The sequence below is a fragment of the Apodemus sylvaticus genome, chromosome 12, assembly GCF_947179515.1.
Source record: "Apodemus sylvaticus chromosome 12, mApoSyl1.1, whole genome shotgun sequence".
Classification (NCBI taxonomy): Eukaryota; Metazoa; Chordata; class Mammalia; order Rodentia; family Muridae; genus Apodemus; species Apodemus sylvaticus.
The window spans coordinates 34,848,688-34,876,574 of record NC_067483.1 but is presented as its reverse complement, the minus strand read 5'-3'; the positions used below and the strand labels follow the sequence as shown (position 1 = coordinate 34,876,574).

The 27,887-nt window shown below is 47.7% G+C and overlaps 2 protein-coding genes across 2 annotated transcripts in view; both read left to right on the top strand.

Moving 5' to 3' along the window:
* Mcm6 (minichromosome maintenance complex component 6) overlaps window positions 1–5,432 on the top strand; it is a 28,207-nt gene extending 22,775 nt beyond the window's left edge. The window contains exons 14-17 of the mRNA XM_052200053.1: window positions 839–974; window positions 1,941–2,096; window positions 3,167–3,306; window positions 4,982–5,432. Of these exons, the coding sequence (XP_052056013.1) occupies window positions 839–974; window positions 1,941–2,096; window positions 3,167–3,306; window positions 4,982–5,098 (549 nt within the window). The 3' untranslated portion in view covers window positions 5,099–5,432. The remainder of the gene's footprint in view (window positions 1–838; window positions 975–1,940; window positions 2,097–3,166; window positions 3,307–4,981) is intronic.
* A 3,058-nt stretch (window positions 5,433–8,490) lies between these two features.
* Window positions 8,491–27,887, top strand: part of Lct (lactase) — a 38,885-nt gene continuing 19,488 nt past the window's right edge. The window contains exons 1-6 of the mRNA XM_052201085.1: window positions 8,491–9,139; window positions 15,634–15,713; window positions 19,096–19,179; window positions 21,394–21,496; window positions 22,459–22,537; window positions 25,015–25,732. Coding sequence (XP_052057045.1) covers window positions 8,491–9,139; window positions 15,634–15,713; window positions 19,096–19,179; window positions 21,394–21,496; window positions 22,459–22,537; window positions 25,015–25,732 — 1,713 coding nt within the window. The remainder of the gene's footprint in view (window positions 9,140–15,633; window positions 15,714–19,095; window positions 19,180–21,393; window positions 21,497–22,458; window positions 22,538–25,014; window positions 25,733–27,887) is intronic.

The window sequence follows — 27,887 nt, the reverse complement described above, 5'->3', positions numbered from 1 at the left end:
TTGATTACTAATTAAGAAAATGCATTACAGCTGAATCTCATCGGGGCATCTCTTCAAGGGAGGTTCCTTTCTCTGTGATAATTCCTGCCTGTGTCAAGGTGACACACAAAACCAGCCAGTACAGGTTCCCAACATCCACATTGGGCTGCTTACAGCTGCCTGTAACTCCAGCTCCAAGGAATCCAGGACTCTTCATCCCTCCACAGACATCTGCACTCATGAGCACATATTCACCATAGATACATAGAATACAAACATACATAGATACATGTAGACCGCCAGCGGCTACATGTGAACTGGGTGGCCTGAAAGAGAATTTTGAGGTTAAGGCGAAAAAGATTTGAGTCAAGGCGGGAAATCCGGTCAAGACTGACTTTAATATTTTTAAGGCAAGTTATATAGACATTGGGGAATCGACCACCCCTCCCAGAAGTCGGTCACTTCAAAGGCGGGCCTGTGAATTTTCTTTGGCTCCAGCTCTCAGCGGGTCGCCTGCCTTCAGACTGGCGAGTTTGTGTTGAGAGTCAGGTAAAACCGCCTTGGGGCAGTGTCAGTAGTCTGAGGTGAGGAGCCTTATTGTTCACAGGAACAAAGGCCGACGGAAGAGTTGGGAGCTGCCAGCCAGCTTAGTTGTGGGGGAGGAGACAGATACATACAGCTGTATCAGTGCATATACGCCTGTGGAAAGTGAGAGTTATTCTTTGATCTTGATAGTATATGATATTGTCAGTCATTTCAGACATTTCAGTGAGTTAGTAGTGCCACATGGGGGAGAGCACAGTGTTCTTAGCTGTTTGGTATAAAATACTTTAACTGAGTTGTCTGATTATTGGCTTAGGTCCAGCCTAAACATGTGAAGGAAGCTTTTCGATTACTGAACAAATCAATCATCCGTGTAGAGACACCTGATGTCAATCTAGATCAAGAGGAAGAGATCCAGATGGAGACGGATGAGGGACCAGGAGGCATCAACGGTGAGGAGCTTGCTTGTGGCCTAGAGACAGACTCTGTTCTTGCAGGGTGTCATGGTGCCAGCACACGTGTCGATGGTTATTAATGGATGTATTCAAAAGGGATTTTAAATTAACTATAAGCTGAAGCACAGTTAAGTAGTTGTACAAAGTATATATGCTTGGAAGGGCAAAAGAAAGCCCATCAAAATGGATAGGTCCTTTGTCCCCTACTCTTACTTAGAATATTCTATTTAGCTCTTGAATTTGAAATATTTTCTTGGAGTAGATGGTTCAGTGGGTATTACTCTTTATCTGAAAACCTGGTGATCTTACCATGTAAAGGTAAGAGGACTGAATTCTCTGGTTTCTGCATGCGCACTATAGCATGTGCACATGCGTCCATGTACATAACAATTTAAACGGTTGTTAGCCGGGCAGTGGTGGCGCACGCCTGTAATCCCAGCACTCTCTGGGAGACAGAGGCAGGTGGATTTCTGAGTTGGAGGCCAGCCTGGTCTACAGAGTGAGTTCCAGGACAGCCAGGGCTACACAGAGAAACTCTGTCTCGAAAAAACCAAAAAAAAAAAAAAGAGGAAGTAAAAGATTGTTAAACTCCTCGATCACATTGAACAGGTGAATGTTTTTGTTTATAACACTACAAATTGTCTTTGGCAGATGTGGGGGAAAGTCTCACTAGTTAGGTAGCCTAAGTTGTCTTAAATCTGTAACCTCTGATTCAGCCTTTTAAGTGCAGAAATTATAGGTGTGTGCCATGCCCTGCTGCAAGTGGTATCAATAAGATCTCTGTCCCCCTCCCTGACACTCTTCTCAAGTCATTTGTCTTCACTAGTAGGATTTTAATTTGTTTCAGGTTTATCTATAAAATGGTTGCTTTCTGAAGCTTATGTTAGCATGGAGGGTGCGTGGGCACTATCTGAGGGCCTGTTGAAGGCACGATGGGACTTAGGGGCTTCCCTCCTTCCTTAGGCCATGCTGACAGCCCTGCCCCTGTGAATGGGATCAATGGCTCCAGTGAAGATGCCAGTCAGGAGACTGTTTCCAAGCCCTCCCTGAGGCTGGGCTTTGCTGAATACTGCCGAATCTCTAATCTCATCGTGCTCCACCTCAGGAAAATGGAGGAAGGTGAGTATGTACCCTATGCTGCTTAGGTGCTGCCAGTCTGACGTGCTGTTTCTGCCACTTCTGATGTTAAGTGTTGTGCTAAGCTTCAGAAATTAGAAGAGATGATCGTTTATGTTGGCTCACTTTAGGAGGGAGACTTGGGCAGTGCCAGCATAGCCTCCCTACTAGGTCATGGTCAGAAGCTTACACATCATTCTACAATACAGAACAGGAATACAGCTGTTCCTGTATTTAGCTTTTGATTTTGAAGCAGAGTCTTTAGATCTGATCATATAAAAAACATTTTTACAGGTGGAAATGGCTATAGTTGCTTTCATCCCAACAGATGTCTCGCAGGGTATTTGTATTTTATCTATAAAGTACCACAAATGAAATAGAATCCTCCTCTGCTGTACCTGGTTGGTGGGACACTTGCCCACTTTTTACTCTTACCTGCTTTACCATGGTTTCATGTCAGTGTCACGGTTAGCTGTGGGTAGGAGGATAAGCCATCGTCTATTAGAGCTGAAGTTAATTCTTGTTGTATGTATACAGACATTTGTGCATGGGTGCCTGTGGTGACCAAAAGGGGGACTTGGCTCCCCCAGAGCTGGAGTTACAGTAGGTTGTGAGCTGCCCAGCATGTGTTCTAGGAAGGAAAAAGTTCCGAGGACAACTCTAATGGCTTCTAAGCTTAATTCAACCATGCACAATTCTAATCTGTGCTGCAGACTTTCACAGCCAGGTTCACCCAGTACTCAAACTGAAGTAGAATCAGAGGTAGATTCTGGCTGAGTACAGTGGCCTACACTTAGTCTTAGCACTTACACAGAGGCAGGTTTGTCTCTGAGTTCAAAGCTAGCCAAGGCTACAAACTAAGAAGACCTTGTCTAAAAAAAAAATCAAAACAAAATACTCTGAAGAGAGCTTACAAATACATGTGATTTTATATCTTTTGTATGTGTACGTGGTACTAAGGATTGGATCCTAAGCACGTGTTCTAAAACCAGTGAGCTTTACTTTTGTACCTTATTTTTCTATGTGTGGCAGTTTGCTAGAGGTCAGTCCTTTTAAACACTGTTCTGTTGCAGAGGAGGATGAGTCAGCACTAAAGAGGAGCGAGCTTGTCAACTGGTACCTGAAGGAAATCGAGTCCGAAATAGACTCTGAGGAGGAGCTCATAAATAAAAAGAGGATCATTGAGAAGGTTGTTCATCGGCTCACACACTATGTAGGTATCCAGGGAGTGCCTATATCTGCAGGCTTTTTGATGGGTTTGTTTATTTTAAATCATTGGGGTGTGGTCAAATTGTGGTTGAGGAAAATTAACTGCAAAGGAGGGACTTTTCCTGAAATAAGTAGAAATTAGGTAAAAGCTGAGCAGGCAGCGTTTGGATCTCGTGGGTGGACTTTTTGTGCTGTCTTTACTTAGGTGTACTAGCATTGAGCCCTGGGTTTGCACATGCTGCTCAGACATGCCTCTGCTGATTCCTAAGCTCCTGTTAGGGAGCTTTTTAACATTCTGTTTCACCCTGCCACCGTCATACCTGGCTATGTAATTCTCAACCAACCCACTAGCATCGCCTGTTCCTTGTACCCCACTTCCACCCACAATCTCTTTTCTATTTTGTTTGGTAAAAATTGCTTAGGTGCTGGAAGAGAAGAGGACAGATGGTGTGTTCTACATTTATTTTTACTTGTTCAGAGAGAAAATTCCCAGATGAATTATGTTTAGGTATTTTGTGCTTATTTATTTAGAGATTGTGTCTCACCATGAAGCCCCCACTGGCCTAGAATTCAAGGTCTTTGTGCCTTAGCCGTTGCCTGAGTGCTGGTATTCCAGGATGTATACCACCATCGCAGACCTTGACCTGTTCCTAGTTTCAGTTGGAATAGGATCTACCTAGCACGTGAGAGGCCTGGGTATGATCCTCATAAAGTCAGATGAGAGCTGAAAAGGGTTCAGTGCTGTGAGCATGCTCTCCCCTCCCCTCCCAGAGTGCCCAAGGGAGACCCTCAGCACCCACGGCAGCTCCCTAAAACCTAGCTGGGACTCTTCAGAATAATTAAGAAGTAGAAATAGGATCTAGCTGACTTGGTGACACGCACTTTAATCCTAGCACTCAGTGAGGGCAGGAAAACCGCAAGTTCGGGCTTTCTAGCTGCATAGACGGCCTCAGAAGGTGGGGGAGGGATTCATGAAAAGGGCTAATGGGCAGTGAGTAACAGATGGGCAGTAAATGATCAGATTTAGATACCACAGAATTTTGCACAGTCTTAAAATTTAAGCACAGTTTGCTGTTTTGTTGAAGTTGTATTGACAAGCATTTGATAAAATATGTAGGATACCTTATTTAAATCACAATACCTGGGGCTGGAGCGATGGCTCGCTCAGTGGAGCAGTTAAGAGCACCAACTACTCTTTCAGAGGTCCTGAGTTCAGTTCCCAGCAACCACATGGTGGCTCACAACCATCTTTAATGGGATCCTATGCCCTCTTCTGGTACATCTTCAGGCAGTATACTCATGTATATAAAATAAGTCTTTTTTTAAACAAATCATGGCGTGGTGTGGTGGTGCACGCCTGTAATCCCTGCTCTTGGGAGACAGAGGCAAGCGGATTTCTGAGTTCCAGGACAGCCAGGACCACACAGAGAAACCCTGTCTCGAAAAACCAAAAAAATTTACAAAATAAAAAAACAAGTCATAATACCTGCTGGGTTTCTTAGTTTTTCAAGGCAGTTATACTTAAAGGTTAACATCCTAGTAAGAAGGGAGGTGGAACTGAACACTGATAATGGTTTTAAGGTGTGGTTCTGCCCAGGGGCTTTTCAAGAGGAAACTGTGTAAGTAGCAGATATTTGGAAGTGTCTGGTTCTGGACTGAGGACAAACTGTGCTCCACAGGATCACGTTCTGATTGAGCTCACCCAAGCTGGACTGAAAGGCTCCAGTGAAGGGAGCGAGAGCTATGAGGAAGACCCTTACCTGGTTGTCAACCCTAACTACTTGCTTGAAGATTGAGGAATTGAAGGTAACTTTATGGCCAAGGACCTGTGATGTCCAGCCCTAGCCTGGACCCTGAACGCCACTGAGACAGTCTCTGGAGCAATGCTTGAGTATGGTTTGAGAAGTGACAGCTGAGTTCGTGGCCCTGTGAATTTCATACTGAGACAGATTTGGGCACTCTGTGCTTCTTGTCATATTGAAGTTGGAACCTAATCATGTTCTTCCTGGAAGACCTTTTAATCATGTGTAGGAAAAGCCTGCTGCATTTGTCATGCATGTGTCTGTGGAAAGTGCTTTCTTCTGTTCCCAACTACTGCTTTTACTCAAAATAAAACAGCTTGTTCAGTGATTGTCCGTTGTGGTTGTCTTCATTTCTACTTTGGATTATTGTCTCCATTTCCATGAGTGAGTTTTTTCTGGCTTATTCTCTAGTAGAAAGACTATGTCAAGCGAGAGGCCTTGGTGACTTTCTGAAGTAAATTCCCAGTGGTTTTGGTGGGGTTTGCTTGGGTTTTGTTTGTTTGTTTTTGTTTGTTTTTGTTTTGCGGGGGTGGAGCAGCTGGGGAACTTAATGTAGCCTAGACTTGAACTTTTGATACTCCTGTCTTAATTCCTGAGTGCTGGGCTTACAGTTGTGTTCTCACACCTGGCTTCTAGAATAAGGACTGTTTACCATCTACTCAGTACTGATTTATTTTCTTTCTTTCCTAAATATAATTCTTTGGAATTGTTCTCAATTATTTTTATAAGAATTAAACCTATGTTTGGTGGGGGCATGAATGCTATAGTATCTGTCAAGCCCAGGCCAAATGCTATGTGGCTTCCCTAGGTCAGATACTGCTGTCCTTACTTCAGGTCAGTTTGCCCGCAGAGCTGGCTTATCAACCCTTTTTTTTTTTTTTTGTATCGCAAGCTCTCTATTGCCAACATTTTTGATTTTTTTATTTTGTTTTGTTTTGTTTTAAAGAAAAATACTGAAAGTTCATTATTCCAACAGTACATAAGCCTTTCCTTGTGAGTAGTTGTTACTGATATGTCTTCCTATCACAACTTTGATTATGTGAGCCAGCAGGTATGCTAGCATGACTCCGTAGGCCCAGCTACTAGGTGGCTGAGGTAGACAGATGAGACTACAATTTCAGGTAACCTGGGCAAGGACACCTATCAGAAGGAATAGTTGGTATGGTGGGTGGTACCAGCTCTTGGAGAGATGGAGGCTTGTGGGTGGATCTCTGGGTTGAAGGCAAGCTTGGTCTACATACTGAGTTCCAGACCATCTAGGGCTACAAAGAGACTGTTACCAAAAGGGCTAAGGAGAAAGCCCAATCTTAAAGAGATTATGGGCCTGCTTTGGGGTTATTGTTACGGTGAGGACGCACTGTGACCAAAGAGCAAGTAGGGCAGGAAAGAAGTTAGGAAAGGTATTTAATTTACACTTGAGCACTGTTCATGAGACAGTCAGGACAGGAATGCTAAGACAGCAGGATCCTGGAAGCAGAGGCATGGACCGGTCATCCCTGTGACTTGCGTGGGTTGGGCCCTCCCTCATGAATCCCAATTACAAAAATACCTCTTATGCTTGCCTACAGCCACATCTAATGGAGGGATTTTTTCCGACTGAGACGTCGGGTCCGATAACTCCAGCTCACAGCAAATTGACACTAGCCAGTACAGGGCTGGCAAAATACCTGGAGATGGTGATTCATGCTTATAATTTGTTGCTGGGGACGTGGAGGCAGGCAGGTCCCTGAGGCCTGATGAACTTGGCAAGTTCCAGGCCAGTGAGAGTTCCTGTTTTTTTGTTTTATTATTTTAAATGTATGGCACCTGAGGAACAACACTCAGCACCCACATGGTTGCTAACAACCATCTGTAACTGCAGGCACCAGGCATGCATGGCATGCACCAGGCATGCATGTGATACACGGGTGCATATAAGCAAAACATTCATGCACATAAATTGTTGTTCCAAATAAATATGTTGAGATGACTCAGCAGGTAAAGAGGCCTGCCATGCAACCATAGCTCAATTCCCAGAACCAGTGGTAAAAGGCAAGAGGCCACATACAAACTTATGTTTGTGCGTGTACACAGTGAAAACCGAAAAATGCAGGGTTTGGTATGTTTAAAGACAGTCTTGCTATGTGTGGTGTGTGTTTTAAAGGCAAGGTTTCACTATGTAGTCTAGCTGTCCTCCCTCCCTAGTAATAGGATTAACGAAATCCCCACCACACCTGACCTCACAGTGTCTCCAAAGACACTTGAAAACTCCTTATATTTTAATGTGATATGAAAACTTGGTCGTTACTGTACTGGCTGTTGAGATAGCTCAGCCGTTCAAGTACTTGACCCTCAAACATGAGGGACTGAATGTGGTGGTCCTCGCTTGGAATCCCTGCACCGGGGAAGAAGAGATGCAGGCCAGCCTATCCTAGCAAGTTACTTCCGAGCCAGTGAAAGATCCAGCCTGTCAGTCAGGGCCTGTAAAGACCCCTCAGCCGCTGAAGAGCTTACACGAGCCTGAGGGCCTGCGTGTGCTCCCAAGGGCTGACCTGGTAAGAAAGGCCCTGCTGACCTCATGGGTGCAGCTCACGCATACACATGCTTTTTGTTTCATTTTTAAGTAAAAATGAAAAATGGACAAAGCCGTCCCTACTCTACACAGATACACACTGACATGCATGCACTTTCATACAGTGTGTACATGTATACAGAGAAGGGTTGCTCCTCCCCCTTTACAAGATGGATTTATGTGTGTTAGTGTTTTGCCTGCACATATGTATATGTACCATGCATGCCTGATGCCTGTGGTCAGAGGAGGGCCTCAGATCCCCTTTGTGAGTCACCATTTGGGTACTAGAAACCAAACCTGCTTCCTTTGTAAAAGCAACAAATACTCTTAAATCACTGAGCCAGATTTCCACTCCCACCCATGTCTAATTTTTGCTTTTTCTAGACAGGGTCTCACTAGCTCTGGCTGGCCTGAAACTTACTATGTAAGCTAGGCTGGCCTTAAACTCAAGAGATTGGCTTACCTCAGCCTCCTGAGTGCTGAATTAGAAGGGCACTGCCATTCCAGTTCTCAAGTTTTTCTTTTCTTCTGTTGTGATGATGCACATCTGTAATTCTGCACTGAAGAGGCTGAGACAGGCAGTTTCCAGGAACTAGCAATTGGGGAGGACACCCAAGATCTACCTCTGGCCTGTGTATTACACACAAGTGCACAAACATGTATGTATAAACATAAATATTTTTTCCCTGAAGATTATACTGGTTGAACCAAGTTCTGATTTATCTATCCTAGATAACCCAGTTAAATATTGTGTGGATAATCACTGTATTTTATAGCCTTGGCTGTGCTCATAAAGTCAGGATTCCTTCCACATGCTTCTAACAGTTCCCTGAACATGGAGCTGCCTTGGACAGCACTCTTCCTGAGTACCGTCCTCCTAGGTCTTTCATGCCAGGGGAATGACTGGGAATCTGAAAGAAATTTTATTTCAGCCGCTGGTCCTCTAACAAATGACTTAGTGCGTAATCTGAACCATCCGCTGGAAAAGCAGGGCTCTGGTTTGGTAGCCGGCGACACCGACATCTATGTCTGCCAGCAGCCACTGCCCTCCTTCTTGCCTCAGTACTTCAGCAGTCTTCGTGCCAGCCAGGTTACCCATTACAAAGTACTTCTGTCGTGGGCACAACTTCTCCCAACAGGAAGCTCCAAGAATCCGAACCAGGAAGCAGTGAGGTGCTACCGACAGCTTCTCCAGGCCTTGAAGGATGCCCAGCTGCAGCCCATGGTGGTCCTGTGCCCCGAGATGCCACCCACAAGCAGCACCATCCAGAGAGACGTGGTCTTTGCTGACCTATTTGCTGACTATGCCACATTGGCTTTTCAGTCCTTTGGGGACCTTGTTGAGATCTGGTTCACCTTCAGTGACTTGGAGAAAGTGATCATGGGTCTTCCCCACCAGGATTTGAAAGCTTCAGGTCTCCAGACACTCAGCAGTGCCCACAGGAAAGCCTTTGACATTTACCACACAAAGTACTCTTCTCAGGGTGAGTATGCACTGTTATGGTGGTGTTCCCTCCCATCTGTACGCTTCCTGGAGACCCCACCCCCACCCCCACCCCACCAGATCTGCTGAGAATCAGTAATGTGAATTTTCCCAGACAAATCCTGCATTTGTCTGAAACATGTTTTTTTCTTTCTTTGAGATAATCTCTCTTATAGCCTCGGCTGGCTCACTGTGTGGCCAGGAGATAACTTTGAACCTCTTATCTTCCTGCCTTCACCCCCTGAATTCTGAGATGACAGACATATGCCACTGCATCCAGTTTAATTCAGTGCTGGGCTAAAACCCAGGGCTTGTGCATGCCAGGCAAGTACGAACCACTAAGCCACACCCTAAGTGCATGTGAATTATTGTGTGTGTGTGTGTGTGTGTGTGTGTGTGTGTGTGTGATTTTATTTTTTATTTTCATTTTATGTATGTGGGTGTTGTCTGCATGTATGTCTGAGTAATATAAGGATGCTTGGATCCTGGAACTGGAGTTACACAGGGTTGTGAACTGCCAGGTGGGTGTTAGGAATCAGACCTGAGCAGGGCAGTGGTGACGCACACCTGTAATCCCAGCACTCTGCAAGACAGAGGCAGGCAGATTTCTGAGTTCCAGGCCAGCCTGGTCTACAGAGTGAGTTCCAGGCCAGCCAGGGCTACACAGAGAAACCCTGTGTCTAAAAACAAAACAAACAAACAAAAACCCAAATTAACAAACAAAAGTTTAAAAACTAAAATATAGAAGCTTTTTTAAAAAAAAGACTGTCCCTTGGCAGGCCTAGAACTCACTATGTGAACCAAGCTAGCCTTGAACTAGCAGAAATCCTCCTGTTTCTGCTTTCTGAGTGCTAGGATTAAAGGTGTGTACTACCAAGCCTGGCCTGAAATCTTTCTTCATAAAGGAACTCAATAGTAAGATAGAAGTCAATAGCAAGACAAAATATAATTTGATTTTTTTTTTGAGTTGATTTTTTCGAGACAGGGTTTCTTTGTATAGCCCTGGCTGTCCTGGATTACAGGTGTGCACTACCACTACCCGGCTTATAATTTGATTTTTATTGAAAAAAAATGTCATAGAGTATATTCTGATCACAGTCTGCCTCTTTCCCAGCACCCTCCCACCTACATACTTACCCAATCCCATGCCCCCCCAAAACAAGAAATATACACATACAAAAAACCCCACAGAGACAAAAAAACAAAACAAAAGACCAATAAGACAAAAAAAATGTTCAGAATACAGAGAGACAAAAAAGTTACAAAGTATCAACTGAGTTCATGTTGTGTTGGTCCTGCAAGGGGCCTGTTGTGAAATGTGGTTAGTATACCCAGTGAGACACCATTGGAGAGCAATGTTTTCCTAGGTGAGCAGGAACCAACTGCAGATAGGCTCTTGCTTAGGCGGGACCTCCTGTCTACCTGGCCCTCAGTGCTGGGGGCCTGACCCTGTCAGACCCCACCTTCAACCAGTGCAGGCCCTTTGTGAGCTCCACGGCCCTGCTGTGTCTGGAAGACACTGTTTCTTGGAGTCACCCTTGGCTCCTAGTGTCTACACCTCCTCTTCCACACAGACCCCTGAGCCTTGAGGGGTATTATTCCATTTGAATTGGCACAATGGGGGCTGGAGAGACGTCTTGGCAGTTAGGAGCACTTGCTATTCTTCCAAAGGACCCAAGCTTGGGTTCTAGCACCCATATCTGTCAGCTCACGACTGCTTGTAATTTCAGTTCCAGGGGATCCAACACCCTCCTCTGGCCTCCCAGTGCACTAGTACACAGATAGCAAGGCAAACAGTGAAACAACGCACACACACAAATGAAAAGAAACCTTTTTAAAGTGAGCAAAATCGCTCAGCAGGTAAAAGTGCTTTGCTAGCACACCCAACAGCCTGAGATCTATCCCTGGAACTCAGGAAGGAGAGAACTGGTTCTCCAGAGTTGTCCTGTGACTCCTACACATATCTACACATATGCTCTTACATGTGCACTCCTGCACATATCACATACATGATGATGAAGATACCTAGATAGATAGATAGATAGATAGATAGATAGATAGATAGATAGACAGACAGACAGACAAACACTTAAATTTTAAGTGAACAATATGGTTGGGGATATAGCTAGTTGGTAGAGTGCTTGGCAAGCATGCAGGAAGACCTGGATTCATCCCCTGCATTGCGAAAGTGACACTGTGTAAGGCATAGTGACACAGGCCTTAACCCAAGCACTGAAAAGGTGGGAACAGGCTGACCAGAAGTTCGAGGCCATCTTGGAAGCACATGAGATTCAGACTCATAAATTAATTACTTAACCAATTAAAATGACTTCAGTAAAATGAGCCTTGAGCACTGAGACTGGGCCTGCAGAGCCCTGGGCTGCATTCCCAGCACAGCACGTCAGGAGATGGAAGCAAGAAAGAGGGATGAGAACTTAAGGTCATCCTCAGTTACACAGCAAGTTCAAGGCCACCCTGGTTACCAGAAACAAGGAAAAAGGTAAGAGGAAAATCAGAACTTTTCTTTTCCCCAAGACAGTGTTTCTCAACGTAGCTCTGGCTGTCCTTTGAACTCACTTTGTAGACCAAGCTGGCCTTGAACTCAGAGAGATCCTGCCTTTCAAGTGCTGGGATTAAAAGTGTGTGTCACTACACCCAGCCAGAGAGAGGTGGGGTTGGGGGGACAGACAAGCTCCTAACAACAGGAAGCAGGAGTTGGATATGTGACAGGTTTGTGTATTTGAGATCTTCTCCTAAATCCTGCCATCCAAAACCAGGCTAAGGACTTCTGTGGACATGTCTCCAAAGAAGATTCAGAGGCAGCAAAGCAACAAAGCACAAGAGGTGCCAGTACCCGTTGGAGACATGCAGATCGAAGCCCCATGAGTGTCTGCTTCATCCCCGTCAGGGCCGCTCTGAGAGGGACATTGACGAGGACCTGGAGAAAGTGCAGGCTTGGCCATTGCTGGGTAGTGTCAAGGGGTGCGGCCGCTTTGGAGGAAGAGTGCACGCCCTTCTGGTGGGAAGTGCAGAAACACACACAGCTGTGGGAAGCACCCCAGATGACGCTAGGACCCCCCCCCACACACACACACCTCAGACACACACATACACTGCAAACAACCACCAACGGGTAGAGTTGATGCCAGCAGCGCATGATTAAGTTGTCCGTGTTGAAAGGTTGAACATGGGCTGGGAACGCATGCACGCAGGCAGGCGCCATCCCATCCGTGTGTGCTGATGCAAGCTTGGTGTAAGTATGGGGATGGAAAAGGAATGTGGCCCCAGTGGGCCAGCCTCTCGATAGCCAGGGACAGCTTTATCTTATCAGAATGAGGACTGCCTCCCAGACACAGTCCATACTCCAAGCTTTGCAAAGTTCTTCTGTGCATGTAACAGAATGAACCCTGGGGCCAGGGGTGCAGCTCAGTAGTGTAGTACTTTCCAGCTTGCTGGAGGCCCTGGGGTCAATGCCTAGTGCCACAGCAAACAAAACTAGTGCTCAGGAGTCCCTGAATGCACTCACTCGGACACTAGCTTTACTCAACCTCTGGTTTCCAGACCACAGAGCTGAGCAACTGCTGAGCGACTTCCCTGTGTGGATCCGACTAATTTAATCCTAATGGCTGAAGGGAATCTAATGATACCGTGTGTGTGTGTGAGTGTGTGTGTGTGTGTGCACATGTATGTAGAGGCCAGAGGACAACTTCAAGTATCATTCCTCTAGGCCAGCTTACCTCATTTTTGTTTTTAATTTTTGTTTTTTGTTTTTTTTGGTTTTTCAAGACAGGGTTTCTCTGTGTAGCCCTGGCTTTCCTAGAACTCACTCTGAAGACCAGGCTGGCCTCGAACTCAGAAATCCAGCTGCCTCTGCCTCCCAAGTGCTGGGATTACAGGCGTGTGCCCCCACCTCCTGGCTTGTTTTTAATTTTTATTTCGGCTGTGTATGGTGGTGCATGCTTTTAATCCCAGCACTCAGGAAGCAGAGGCCAGCCTTGAACTCTACAGAGTGAGTTCTAGAACAACCACGGATATAAAAGAAACCCTATCTCAAAATCGAGACAGGGTTTCTCTGTGTAGCCCTGGCTGCCCTGGAACTCACTCTGTAGACTAGGCTGGCCTCGAACTCAGAAATCCACCTGCCTCTGTCTCCCAAGTGCTGGGATTACAGGCGTGTGCCACCACTGCCCAGCAAATATGAGCCTTATTTTTTTATTATTAGTGTGTATGTGGTGTATGTGTGTTTGTGTGTGTATGGTATGTATGTGTATGAAAGTCAAATGTGGATGACATTTAGGAGTCTGTTCTCTCTTTCCACTGTGAGTTCTGGGCTTGAATTTAGGTTGTCAGTGCACAGCAAGTCCTTTTAGATACTGAGCCATCTCAACAGCCAAACACCGCGTTTTTTGAAGTGTGGTCTCTCACTGGCCTGGGACTCGTTAGGTAGACTATGCTGGCAAACCAGGATCCACCCGTCTCTGCCTTCCCAGTGCTGGGGTTACACACGCACACTTCTACCCATTATTTACATGGATTCTAGTGCTTCAACTCAAGTCCTGTCTTAAGTTAGGGTTTCTATTGCTGTGACGACAGAACACCATGACCACGCTAGGAGAAAGGCTTACACACCCACATTGCTGCTCATCATTGAAGAAGTCAGGACAGGAGCTCCAACAGATGAGGGTCCTAAGGCGGGAGCTGATGCAGAGGCCATGAAGGGGTGCTGCTCACTGCTTGCTCCCCTTCCATGGCTTGCTCAGCCTGCCCTGCCCAGGGATGGCACCACCACAATGGGCCGGGCCCTCCTCCACTGACCACTAGTTGAGAAAATGCCTTACAGCTACATCTGGAGGCGTTTTCTCCACGGAGGCTCCTTCCTCTCGAATGGCTCTAGCTTGTTTCAAGTGATACAAAACCAGCCAGGACAAGACCTCATGCTTGTGAGTCAATGACTTCACCAACCCAGCCATGTTCCCAGCTGTAGTGCTTCTGTCTTTCTTCTCAGGAATGTATACTGTGTGGGTGTATGTGCATGCCAGGGAGACAGGCAGCACCTGAGAATCCCAAGCCCTTTGCTTTAGTCTCTCCGAGCCATCTAAGGGCCATGGATCAGAATGACACAGATAGATAGCTTGTGTTAAGGTTTATGTTCCTGGCTCGGGATGGAGCTGAATCAGTGTTTGCCTGGCATCGGGAAAACCCTACTTCAATCCGCAGGACTGCATAAACCAGGCCTGGTGGTGCCTACCGATAATTTCAGCTTGGGAGGTGAAGGTAGGAGGATCAGCAGTTCAAGGTCGTCCTTGTCTACTCGGAGAGCTTGAGGCCAGCCTGGGCTACATGAGTCTCTGTTAGGGGTTGGGATAGTGGAGAGATGGCTCTTGATTGACTAAGAGTGCTTGCTGCGCTTCCAGAGGAGCAGAGTTTGATTCCCAGCACCCATATCAAGTGGCTCAGAACCACCTGGAATTCCAGCTCCAGGGCATTCTACACTTTGTTCTGGCCTCTGTAGGCATCTGTGAATGAATTGCATATACTCACATGGACACAGATATATACACATAAATAAAAACAAGTATATATTTTTAAATGGGTACTTGTTCTTGGGCCCATCCATCTCTTGACTTTAAATTTGAAGATGGGTCTTCAACATTGGCTTTCTTTTTTTTTCTTTTTTTTTCTTTTTGGTTTTCGAGACAGGGTTTCTCTGTGTAGTCCTGGCTGTCCTGGAACTCACTCTGTAGACCCAGCTGGTCCTGAACTCAGGGATCTGCCTGCTTCTGCCTTTCGAGTGATGGGATTAAAGGTGTGCACCATCATCCCTGAGACCCCAGGGCATATGTGTGCATGCACACACACACACACACACATACACACACACACACACACACACACACGCATATGTGTGCATGCACACATACACACACACACACACACACACACACACACACACACACACGCACGCACACGCACAAGTCACATACATCAGATTTTCCTGTTTTTCCCCCTCAAGTCACAGCAGCTGCAATGAAGGCAAAGAAGCAACAGTTCCCTGGAGTGTGAACAGTGCTGGTGACCAGTTTCTGGGCAAAGCCTAGAGCACTGTGATTTAAATAGAATTTAGAAAGGGCTTCCATTGTCACCTTAGATAATTCCTTTTATTCTGACTCTTCCAAGTGCTCTGTATAGCAGTCCTTATTCGTACAAAACAGTCTTGAGTCAGGCGTGGTGACACAAGAGCCCTCAGAGGCAGAGGCAGGAACCTCTGCAAGCCTGGTTTACAAATCATGTTCCAGGGCAGTCAGAGTCACACAGTAAGACTCTTTCTCAGAAAATACAAATTAAGAACAGAATAGTCTCTTACAGAGATATCGTGGTTATTGGCCACTTTGTTTTCTAACAAAGTCAGTCCCCTAGAGACAAGCCACAGTAGAGATCTCTTCAGAAAGCCTCAACCCTCCCTCAGTCTCTGCTCACTCCTTTGTCCGGTTCCAGGAGGAAAGCTGTCTGTGGTCCTGAAGGCTGAAGACATCCACGAGCTTCTGCAAGACCCATCCTTGGCTGCTGTCATTAAGGTAGGCACGCCCCTGTAATGCCTAGAGAGAATGTGGCTGCATTTATTTATTCTAGAGAAAGCCTCTGTGTGGAAACTTAGGGAAACTGAAACTGTCAGTCACAGCGCTGGGGCAGGGATGGCAGGTGCCGAGGCTGGAATTAACCACAGGAAGGATGAGGCTTAGGCCGGAATGGGGGTGCCTCCAAGGTAAGGTGGCCAAGCTCCTGTTCTCTCAGTTATGTAGGTCAGGTGGCCTCGAACTCATAGAGACCCACCTGCCTCTGTTTCCCAAGGTGCTAGGATTAAAAGCATGCGCCACTATGCCTGGCTAAAGTGTGACTTTTAATTGTTAAAGATGAGATTTTTCATTTGCTTCTTTGCTTTTTTTGTTGTTTGTTTGTTTTTGTTTGTTTTCGAGGGTTTCTCTGTGTAGCCCTGGCTGTCCTGGAACTCACTCTGTAGACGAGGCTGGCCTTGAACTCAGAAATCCTCCTGCCTCTGCCTCCCAAGTGCTGGGATTAAAGAAGTGCGCCACCATTGTCCAGCATTTTGTTTGGTTTTGAGACAGGGCCTCACTGACATATTTTTAAAGATGATTTATTTATTATATTTATATGAGTACACTGTAGCTGTCTTCAGTCACTCTAGAAGAGGGAGTCATATCTCATTACGGATGGTTGTGAGCCACCATGTGGTTGCCGGGATTGAACTCAGGACCTTTGGAAGAACATTCAGTGCTCTTAACCGCTGAGCCATCTCTCCAGCCCCTCACTAACATCTTGTAGCCCAAGATGGCCTCTGATTTGCTCAATCTTCTCGTCTTAGCCTCCCTGAGTGAGGGAATTTCTCTAGTAACTATTATTTATTCATTTACTTTTTTATTCATTTTGTTTTTGAGAATGGATCATGTGTATCTCAGGCTAGCCTGAAAGTCATTACATAGCTGAAGATGATCTTCGACTCCTGAGCTTCCTGCCATTACCTCCCAAGTGCTGGGGTTATAGGCATGAACCACCACACCAGTTTGTAACACACTAGGGATGGAAACCAGGCCTTCATGCATGTGAGGCAAACAGTCTACCAACTGAACCATATCCCCAAGCCAAAGTCTCCCCAAGTCTCTGCAAATAGCTCCCAGGGGAAAGAGCACCTCGGTTTGACAGAGGAGGTCTGGTCAGAACCTCCTGTTGGGGGAACTCTTGTGTGGATGTTAACAGTCGGAGGAATTTTGCTGGACACATGAAAAGAGGCACAGTGGGAGGGACAGCTGTGGAAGGCAGGCGCCCTATAAAAGGACCAGAAGTCAGCACTAGATACACACAGGGCAAATCCAGAAGTTGAGTCCAGAGTCAGAGACATAGGCATCCGCAGGCAGGCCCGTTGAGGCCCTGGGTTTGCACTGAGCAGGGTGGGGGCTTCCCAGAGGGGACCCAGGCCCCATGCTGGGTTCATCTCACAATGCCACGGTGTCCGCATGGCTGAGATGCCAGGTCAAAGGCTGCTGCTGAAGACACATTTTTATGATCAGCCCTTTGGTCTCCTGATAGCAATTATCACTCTTTATAAATTAATTTAGATGGCATTTAGTCATCAGGAGATTTGTTTATCCAAAACCTTATCATGGATGGTTTTCAAGTTCCTGAGTTAGCAAATAGGAACTCTGGTCCCTCACACGTATGGCCCAGGACAGTGCGGCTGTCAGCGTACACACTACACAACCGTGTCCCACATGGCTGGTTATGGAGTTCAGCGAGTGGGCGGGGTGCGCACCTCGAGTACATGAATCCCTGGCTTCTGTCTCTAGTACCACAAACTAGGCACGGCGTAGGGACCTAGAATCCAGTACTCGGGGTGGAGGGGCAGGAAGGCTAGGAGGCCAAGGTCATCCTCAACTACACAGTGAGTTTAAGGCTAGCCTGGGCTACATGAGACCCTGTCTCCCCTACACACACACACACACACACACACAAACGAAGACATTGAAACAAAAAAGGGAAGAAAGGAGAAAGGAGAGGGGAGGGGAGGGGAGAGAAGAAGATGGGGGAGAGGAGGAGAGAGGAGGGGAGAGGAGGGAAAAGGGGAGGGGAGGGGTGAGAGCTCACAGCTTGCTTAGGTGGGACTGACCTGGGCTTTGGAAGTCTCCCGAGTTCCCAGGGGAGTCTCACCGGTGAACACCAGCCTCACTAGTGCAGGCTTTTCTTACAGCCCGTATCATTCATTCTCGGCCTTTCTTCATGTGCTTGTCTACGTACTCGCCTTCCTTCCTACGCTGTGCATCCGACCACCCTCTGCGCATGGCTCCCTCCAGGAAGGAAGACCGTGCCTGTGTCTTTTTCTTTTTCTTTTCTTCTTCTTCTTTTTTTTTTTTTTTGTTTTTTTTGAGACAGGGTTTCTCTCTGTTTTTTTTTTTTTTAGATGTATGTATTTATTATATGTAAGCACACTGTAGCTGTCTTCACACACACCAGAAGGAGGCGTCAGATCTCATTACAGATGGTTGTGAGCCGCATGTAGTTGAAGAGCAGTCAGTGCTCTCAACTGCTGAGCCATCTCTCCAGCCCCCATGCCTGTGTCTTGTACACACCTGACAGCAGAAACAAGAATGGAGAGTGTTGGGGGGGGGGACTTTCGTGACATTCTCCATCATGGGGCCAGCCTGTGGAACCTGGTGATCACTAGGGAGCACTGGGGAGCCAGCGAGGGGCTGGGTGTCAGGTCAGGTCCAGAGTGCCGATGAGCTCATGCGATCCCAGCATGGAGAATTGAGTGGTCAGCCAGGCATGTGGAGGCAGGTGTGTGTGTGTGTGTGTGTGTGTGTGTGTGTGTGTGTGTGTGTGTGTGTGTGCCTGCCTGTCCGCCTGTCTGTGTCTGTACCTGTGTGTCTCTGTGTAGGCATGCACATGCTGTGGTACTTATATGGATGTCAGAGGATAATTTTGAGGAGTCTCAGTTCTATCATGTGGGATCTGGGCACTCAGCAGGCCTTACCTAGAGTGTGGGTTAGAACATGGCTGACCACCAGTGTAGCTTGTGCTTTCTGCTAGTAAACTAGTCACGCCAGGGTTGCCTGCTGTGGACTTCAAACTCTGGCCTGAAGGGAACACCAAACCCCAGCCCCAAGAGGGTCCCCAGATATCACAAGGGTCAAATGGAGTGTACTGCCCAGGGCAGATGGGACTCCAGACTCTAATTCCCTCCCTGCATGGGCGCACCTGCATTGGTCAGCACCCCACACCTGGCACGCCCACGCTCCCTCCCACTGGCACACTAGGTGATGTGGCCATGTGCACACGCATCCCCAGATTTCTTTTGGGGAATGCCAAGGTTGAGCTTGGTCACGGGAGTCACAGCTCACGTCTGAGCAGGGACTTGTTCCTAATGGCTTGATTTTCTACTTCTAGGGCGCGGTGGATTTCCTCTCTCTTGATTTGTCTTATGAATGCCAAAGTATGGCGACCCTACCACAGAAGCTGAGCGAACTGCAGGTAATGTGAGGGCCTTTTCATCCTGATGATGAGTGGCAAAGCTTCCGACAGCTTTTTACAAATGTGATGCTTCGGCTAAGGTGTGGGCTGAACTTGCTAAATCAGGCCTGCTGAGCCTGGGATGGGCTCTCTGTGGGCTTTCTGTGTAGCTCTTCAGTTGATAAACTGCTTACCTAGAATGTGCAAAGTCCTGAGTCCCATCCCTAGCGCAGCATAAACCTAGTGTATTAATGCATGCTTGTGATCCCAGCACTCGGGGTAGAGGCAGGAGGGTTAGGAGTTCAGAGTTAGTCTCAACTAAACAATGAGTTCCAGGCTAGCCTGGGCTACATGAGACCCTGTTTGAGAGAGAAGGAGGGGGAGGAGAGACCATCAGCACAAGCAGCCACAAAAAAAAGGGTGTATGCAGAAGCCACCAAAGCAGGACCACCAATAAAACACTTTTAAGTGAAGTCAAACATCAACCTGGAGAGAATTTCCCTTCACACCAAAGATACTGCAGGCAGGGGAGGGAGGGGCAGACAGATCGTAAGAGCCAGACTTTGCTGGGAGATGATGTCTCCTAGAAATATCAAAAACTATAACCACACGGCTCACCACCATGACCACTGAAACATGAGATGAGAAGGGCTAACACCAGTGAACGTGCAAAACTGCATGGAGGAGAGCGGGGAGCCTCAGCTCTGCACGAGGAACCACGGGCGGCTGCTGCCACATGGGCAGCCCTGCACACGTGCATACAGTAACAGTACATGGACTCAACAGGTTATATTCAGGAATACATGTATAGAAACATACATGCAAATGCATGCAATAATAATTGATGCATGTAATAATAACTGATGAGAAAGAGACCGGGAGGGCATATTGGAGGGAGGGGTTTGTAGGGAGAAAAGGAAAGGAAGAAGTGTTTTAATTAGATGACAATCTCAAAAAATAAAGAAACAGAAGAAGCCAGACATGGTGGTGCACGCCTTTAATCCCAGCACTTGGGAGGCAGAGGCAGGCAGATTTCTAAGTTCGAGGCTAGCCTGGTCTACAGAGTGAGTTCCAGGACAGCCAGGGCTATACAGAGAAACCCTGTCTCGAAAAACCAAATAAATAAATAAATAAATAAATAAATAAATAAATAAATAAATAAAGCGACAACAATCATGTGCTGAGGCTCCGACAATGACAGTGCCTTTGACTCTTCAGAACAGGAAGTGTGTGGTTTCCATGTGGATGTGTCACCTTTCTGTAAATATATGAGCGTTTCGAGGGAAGGTTGTGTGCCTGTGTGTACAGAGGCTGGAAGAAGGCGTCACATCCCTGAGCTGGGGCCACAGGCATTTGTGGAGGCCTGGCATCTTAGATGGGTGCTGGGGTCTGAACTCTAGTCCCCGCTGGTTGTGAAGTCAGTGCTCTTAACCACCGAGTCATCTCTCTGGCCCCTTCTGTCTTTTTATTATGGAAAGTTTGAAACAAATCCAAGGTAGAAAGGGACGTATAGAAACTCCTGTGAAGCCGTGGCTCTCTTGTTCAGCAGCTGTGGCCAGCCTGTTTGCCTGTTCCTGTCTCTTCTCCTTCCCAAACTATATATATATATATATATATATATATATATATATATATATATATATATATATATATATATATATATATATATATAGAGAGAGAGAGAGAGAGAGAGAGAGACAGATTTTCATTGTAGTCCATGCTGGCCTTATGTAGTTAATTTTGAACTTGTAATCCTCCTGCCTCCACGTCTTAAGTGCTGGGATTATAGGCTTGCACCATCACACCTGGTTTATGTGCTGTTGAGGATGGAACCCAGGGCTTCATGCAGTCCAGATAAACCACTCTACCAATCAGAACATCCTCACAAACCAGAATGTGTTTTAAGCAAGCCCCAGGTGCGTATGAACATGGTGGCGATGGTATCTTGGCCTAACTTCTTGGGCAGCACGGGCTCCTGACACAAGTTCATCACTGTGCCCTTGACCCTAATGTGACTGCTGGTTTATGAGGTCCTGTCTGGAATGAGGTCCTGTCTGGAATGGGCTGCTGTGGGCACCACTTCTTCTGGGAAGGGCTGGTGGTCATCTTTCTCCCTCAGAGTCCAAGTCACTGTCTGGTAAGCGGGATGGCTAGAAGTCATCTCCAAAAGGAGAGCACAGGGCATCTCACCTGCCCATTGCTAGAGGCACACTTGTGGGTCCTTGTCTCTTCCAGCACCTTGAGCCGAGCATGAAGGTTTTCATCTACACCCTGAAACTTCAGAACTGCCCATGGACTGGGACGAGCCCCGCCTCGCTGCTCCTCAGCCTCCTGGAAGGTGACTGGAGCAACATGGGACAAGTGCTGAGTGATGCTTTATACACTGGCTTGTTGGGTAGCAAGACTGAAATCTGGGGATCCCATGAGGGAGGGACCTAGGAAAATGGCTGGCCTGGGAGCCTGCGAATACGGCTAAGGTCCCCTTCCCTGACAATGAGCTCCTACTCTCTGTCCCAAGACACTAAGAGGTTCTGTCCAGATACCAAGGATGCCCAATACAGACACAAAAATCTCCAGGCATCAGGTGAGAGCTGTCAGCATAGAAACAGCTGTGTCCCCGTTACATCTAGCCCTGGTGGGTGGTGGCACCTAAGATGCTAAAACCTCTAGGTGTAGAGCCTGCTGTTCTAGAACCCATTGTGTAGCCTAGGCAGGCCTTGAACTCAAAGATAGTCTTTTTTGGTGTGTCTGTGTGTCTACATGCATGTGCATGTGTGTGCACACACACGCATGCACATACATGTTGGTACGGCTGGCTGCATGTAGAGCACAGAAGAGGTGTTGGCTCCTCTGGAAATGGAGTTAAAAGCAGCGGTGAGCCTCCTGAGGTGGCTGCTGGGACCTGAACTCAGGGCTTCTAGAAGAGCAGTGTACTCCTTAGCCGGAGTCTCTCCGCCCCACCCCAGCTTTCCTGTATGGTTCTGGAAGCTGAACTCGGCACCTCACCAAGTAACTCCCCAGCCTTCCTTTCAAAATGTTTTCCTATTCGAGCAATGGCGGTGCAGGCCTTAAATGCCAGTCCTTGAGAGGTAGAGGCAGGCAGATCTCTGAGTTTGAGTCCAGCCTGTTCTACAGAGTGAGTTCTAGGACAGCAAAGGCTGCACAGAGAAGCCCTGACTCAACAAACCAAACCAAAGGGGTGATGATCATTACCTGGGGTTGGCTGGTTTTAGAAAGAGGCAAACTGCATTGTTTGTGTTTGATCTCACACGCAGTCAACCAAACTTCTTTTTCTTACAGCCATAAACAAAGACCAAGTCCAAACCATTGGGTTTGATGTCAATGCATTCCTGAGCTGTACATCCAGTTCTGAGGAGAGGTAATGTCACTTGCACAGTTAGCTACAAGAAACTGGGACTGTGGGCTCTGCTGTTCTTTTGTTTGTTTGTTTGTTTGTTTTTGTTTGTGTGTATTTGGTTTTTTGGAGACACGGTTTCTCTGTATAGCCCTGGCTGTCCTGGAACTCACTCTTGTAGACCAGGCTGGCCTTGAACTCAGAAATTCGCCTGCCTCTGCCTCCCAAGTGCTGGGATTACAGGTGTGCGCCACCACTGCCCGGCTCTGCTGTTCTTTACAAGGACCATCACCAGGGACCACTGTCTTTGTCTCTTTGTGTGTGTGTGTGTGTGTGTGTGTGTGCGCGCGCGCGCGCGCACACCTGTGTGAACATGCAGAAGTTAAAACAGGGTATTAGACCCTTGCAACTGGAGTTCCCATGTGGGTGCAGGGAACTAAACCCAGGCCCTCTGCAAGAGCAACGATTGGTTTTAACTGCTGAGCCATCTCTCAGCCCTATCCTGGCCCCTTGGAACAGGTTAGAGTCATTTAACAGAGGAGAGATGGAGGCTCAGAGGGAAGGCTGGAGGAAAAGCAGTCCCCGTAGCCATGTACAACCACACAGTCTGCTTCCTCACTGTCAGGTTCTCCTAGGTGTACACATTAGCAGAGTTGATATCTGAACCTGTGCCTTTTAGTTTAAGATACTGGGAAACATGTGCAGAGAAGCCAGACTGTGGGGCCAGCTGGATGATTCAGTGGGTAAAGGCCGTCAGCCAAGCCCAGTGACCTGAGCCTGACACCTGCGGCTCACGTTGGAAGGAGATAACTGACAAATTGTCCTGACTGGCTCACACATGCAATGTGCACGTGTGCCTATGTGAGAGCGCACATGCATGCATGCACATACACACACACACACACACACACACACACACACACAGTCTCTAAATAAATAAAATGTAGGGCTAGCTGATGACTCAGAGGCAAAGGCACTGCCTTGGGTCACAGTTTGCTTTCTATTGCTGTGATAAAACACAACCAAAAGTGATTTGGGGAAGAAGGAGTTTACTTCATCTTTGTTTGTTTGTTTGTTTTGTTTGTTTGTTTGTTTGTTTTCGAGACAGAGTTTCTCTGTGTAGCCCTGGCTGTCCCGGAGCTCACTCTGTAGACCAGGCTGGCCTTGAACAGGCTGGCCTTGAACTCAAGAAATCCGCCTGTCTCTGCCTCCCAAGTGCTGGGATTACAGGCGGGCGTGCGCCACCGCCCGTCCACCCCTGAGTTTACTTCATCTTAAAGCTCACAGCCCCTCAGCAAGGGAAGTCAGGGCAGGAACTCAAGGCAGGAACTGAAGCAGAGGCCATGCAGAAATACTGCTTACTGGTGTGTTTTCCATGACTTATTTGGCCCTCTTCCTTCCTTCCTTCCTTCCTCCCTTCCTTCCTTTCGTTCTTTCCTTCCTTCCTTTTATTCTTTCCTTCCTTCCTTCCCCCCTCTCTTTTTTTAAAGATTTATTTATATACTTATATACTTAATGCATATGGATATTTTTCTGCATGTATGCACACCAGAAGAGGGTGCCATAGCCTGTGTAACTCCTGGTACACACAGTCTGAGCCTCTGCCCCTCCCCCTCCTGCTTGGCTTTAGTCTACTGCTCAGGACCACCTGCCCAGAGGGATTATCCACAGAGCCACCATTAACAAGCAGTGCCCCACCCCACTTGTGTAGGAACCAGTGTTTCCTAGGTGAAGGTTTCCTCTCCCCAGGCGACCTTAGCTTGCTGTCAAGGCGACAGAAACACCAGGCAGCATGGCAGGCAGACCTGGCGACCTGAGTGTGACCTCAGGTCCCATGCAAAGGGGGAGGAGAGAAGGGACGCCACGAAGGGGCCTGTACAACAGCAGCAAATAAGAAGAAGACTGGAAAAGGAAATAACTACAATCCTTGTTTTAAAGAGAAGGAGAAAAGGAAGCCGGTTGAGGTATAGATCTGAGCCGTCCACAGATGCGTCATAAAATAAGCTCCTGGCCCACTTTCTCAATGTAAAATGGGAAACACCTTCCCCAAAGAACAGAGCAGCACAGGAGAGCCAGTGCAGAGCACGCCCGCCCTGAAGAACAGGACTTTATGTGTCTGGACGTTTGGGCTGCACGGATGTCTGTGCTGCAGTGACGGACATTGGACACTGCCTGAGAAGTTCTGGGACATGGGCTGCTTGTGGTGTGTAGCCAAAAGCTGTGCAGTTCCTCCCCCTTCCCTCCCTCCTTCCCTCCCCCTCTTCTTCTGTCCCTTCCTCCCCTCCCCGTCCTCCTCTTCTTTCTTCCTTCTTTAAACATGATTTCACTATATAACCACAGGTGGCCTGGAACTCACTATGTTGACTGGGTTGACCTCACATTCACAGAGATCTGCCCCGTGTCTGCCTCCTGAGTGCTGAGATCAAGGGCGTGAGCCATCATGCCTGCCCCTGTTCTGCATTTGTAGCTCAGTCAGTAATTTTGTCTCCTCAATCCCACAGCCCATCTTGCTCTTTAACAGACAGCCTGGCCCTTCAGACGGAGCAGCAGCATGAGACAGCTGTGCCCTCATTCCCTGGATCTGCCTACCAGAGAGTCTGGGCAGCCTTTGCTAACCAGTCTAGGGAGGAAAGGGATGCTTTCCTTCAAGATGTCTTTCCGGAAGGATTCCTCTGGGGTGTATCCACGGGAGCCTTTAATGTGGAAGGCGGCTGGGCCGAAGGCGGCAGAGGGCCAAGCATCTGGGACCACTACGGCCACCTGAATGCTGCTGAGGGTCAAGCGACAGCAAAGGTGGCCAGTGACAGTTACCACAAGCCAGCTTCTGATGTCGCCCTCCTCCGAGGCCTCAGGGCTGAGGTGTACAAATTCTCCATCTCCTGGTCCCGCATCTTCCCCACCGGGCAGAAGGGCAGCCCCAGCCTCCAGGGTGTCGCCTACTACAACAAGCTGATCGACAGCCTGCTGGACTCAGGGGTCGAGCCCATGGCTACGCTGTTCCACTGGGACCTCCCTCAGGCCCTGCAGGAGCAGGGCGGGTGGCAGAACGAGACTGTGGTGGACGCCTTCCTGGACTATGCGGCCTTCTGCTTCTCCGCCTTCGGGGACCGCGTGAAGCTGTGGGTGACCTTCCATGAGCCCTGGGTGATAAGCTACGCAGGCCACGGCACTGGGCAGCACGCACCGGCCATCTCTGACCCAGGCGTGGCTTCCTTTAAGGTACTTCCCTCCACCCCGCAACTCCTGTCAATTGCAAAACACATTTGGCCGGCTCCTTCCTGTCCTTGGAAGGGACCCAGAGAGAGCGGTGAAGGATAGACCCAGGCTTCTTTTACCCTAGGCAAGCACATTACCAACTGAGTCCCACCCTCAGCCCCTCTGCCAAGACTTCCTGACTCCAAAGGCGAGTTCCAGGCTAGGAGGCCTGTGAGCAGGTGTAGTTGGAGAGCTCTGGCTGAGCCCACGTGGCCCTGGGCTCCGGCTCTTCCTCCTTGGAGCTAAGATGGCAGGCCCATTTTTGAGCTGCCGTTCCCAGTTTTGGGCAGCACTGGGGGCAGAGAGGGGGCTTTGTGCTTTCTAGTCAAGCACTTACATATATAACTCAACCACAGCCACAGCCTTGAACCTTTTGTTTATTTATTTGCTTTAGGTTTTTCAGATAGGTCACAGTTTGTAGCTCAAGCTAACCTGAAATTCACAGTTCAGTCCAGCTCACAGCAATCCTCCTGCCTCAGCCTCTAAAGTGCTAGGATTACAGGCCAAGGTACCAAACCTGGTTTTGGTAAGCTTTTCTTTTTTTTTTTTTCTTTTCTTTTTCTTAGCCATGAACAAATGCTTTATTTCAAGAAATAGACACACACACACGAGTAAGATATGTTCTGATAAGATGAACTGGGCATGGCACAAGTTTGTAGTCCTAACACTGGGAGGTTTTGGCTAGAGTACTGTATAGTTTAAGGCCCGTGTGGCAGCATAACAAACCCATAGCAATGTTTTCCAACAAAAGTAAAATTTAATAATATTCTTACCAATATACATACAAAACAGTAACAATAATAAAGTCAGATAGAAGAAACATTTAGGAAGCACTATATATGCATATATACATACATACATACATACATACATACATACATACATGCCACATAGGGAACTTGCCCAAATGATATAACTATGTTTATGCACACATAGACACTATGTTTTATGCACACATAGACACACACACACACACACACACACACACACACACACCCTGTTGATACTCTTTAATTAGCAAGAACAGTTGGCAGTGGGTGGAGCTACAGATACCAAATGCAGTAGTCGTACATTTAGGAACCGACCCGGCCCTGTGGACTAGGATGTATTTGGTCTTTGTGGGAAGCGGTTGAGACTTTCTTGAGTGTTTAGAGAGATCTGTTTTACAGAGGCAGGGCTGAGAAAGGCTTTGCTTTTCTCCTTCATTTACATCGTAGTTACTTTTCTTATTGCTCTGACAAAATACCCTGGGAAGCACTTAAGGCTTTCTTTTTTGTTGTTTCGAGACAGGGTTTCTCTGTGTAGCCCTGGCTGTGTCCTGGAACTCACTCTGTAGACCAGGCTGGCCTCGAACTCAGAAATCCGCCTGCCTCTGCTTCCCAAATGCCGGAATTAAAGGTGTGCGCCACCACCGCCCGGCTCCACTTAAGGCTTTCTTCAGGCTCAGAAACCAAGGCTCAGCCCATCAAGGTGGGGAAGGCATGACGTCAGCATGACATCCATGACGTAGTTGGGCACATGGCAGGCGGCTGGGCACACGCATCCGCCATCATGAAGCAGAGACAGATGCTGGTGCTCAGCTCATGTTCTCCTTTTTCCAGATTCTTCTTTCTTCCCTCTTCTTTGTGGCCCTGTGGGTGGAGTGTCGCCCACAGCTTCGCGGTCCCCAGCGCTCTCCACCCTGGGCCATAGCTCTCACCTTTCAGTTCGTGCTGAGGTGCGTCAGGGTTTAAGACTGGGTCTTACTGCTGCTGTGGCTAGATACCGGGAGCTGGGGCTTGAGCAGTCTGCGACCAAGAGCTAACCTGCTCTCCTTTCCAGGGCGGCTTGTGTGCCTGTCCTCAGGCAGCTTTCCTGTGTTGGCCTCCAGGGAAGAGAGCATGCGGGGTTGGGGAACAAAAGATGGAGCATGCGCACAGGGGCTCCTTTTATAAGAACACAGCTTTATGCTGTCCTGCCCGAGGGCCTCTCCAAGCTCTACCTCATCGGGACTTAGGGCTTCAGATATACGTACAGGGGGCACAATTCAGTCCATAGTAAATGTCACAGATAACATTCTTATCACTACGAGTGTTCCTGGCCAGTACTGGGCTTTCTTACGGTCTTGCTTTTGTGGTAA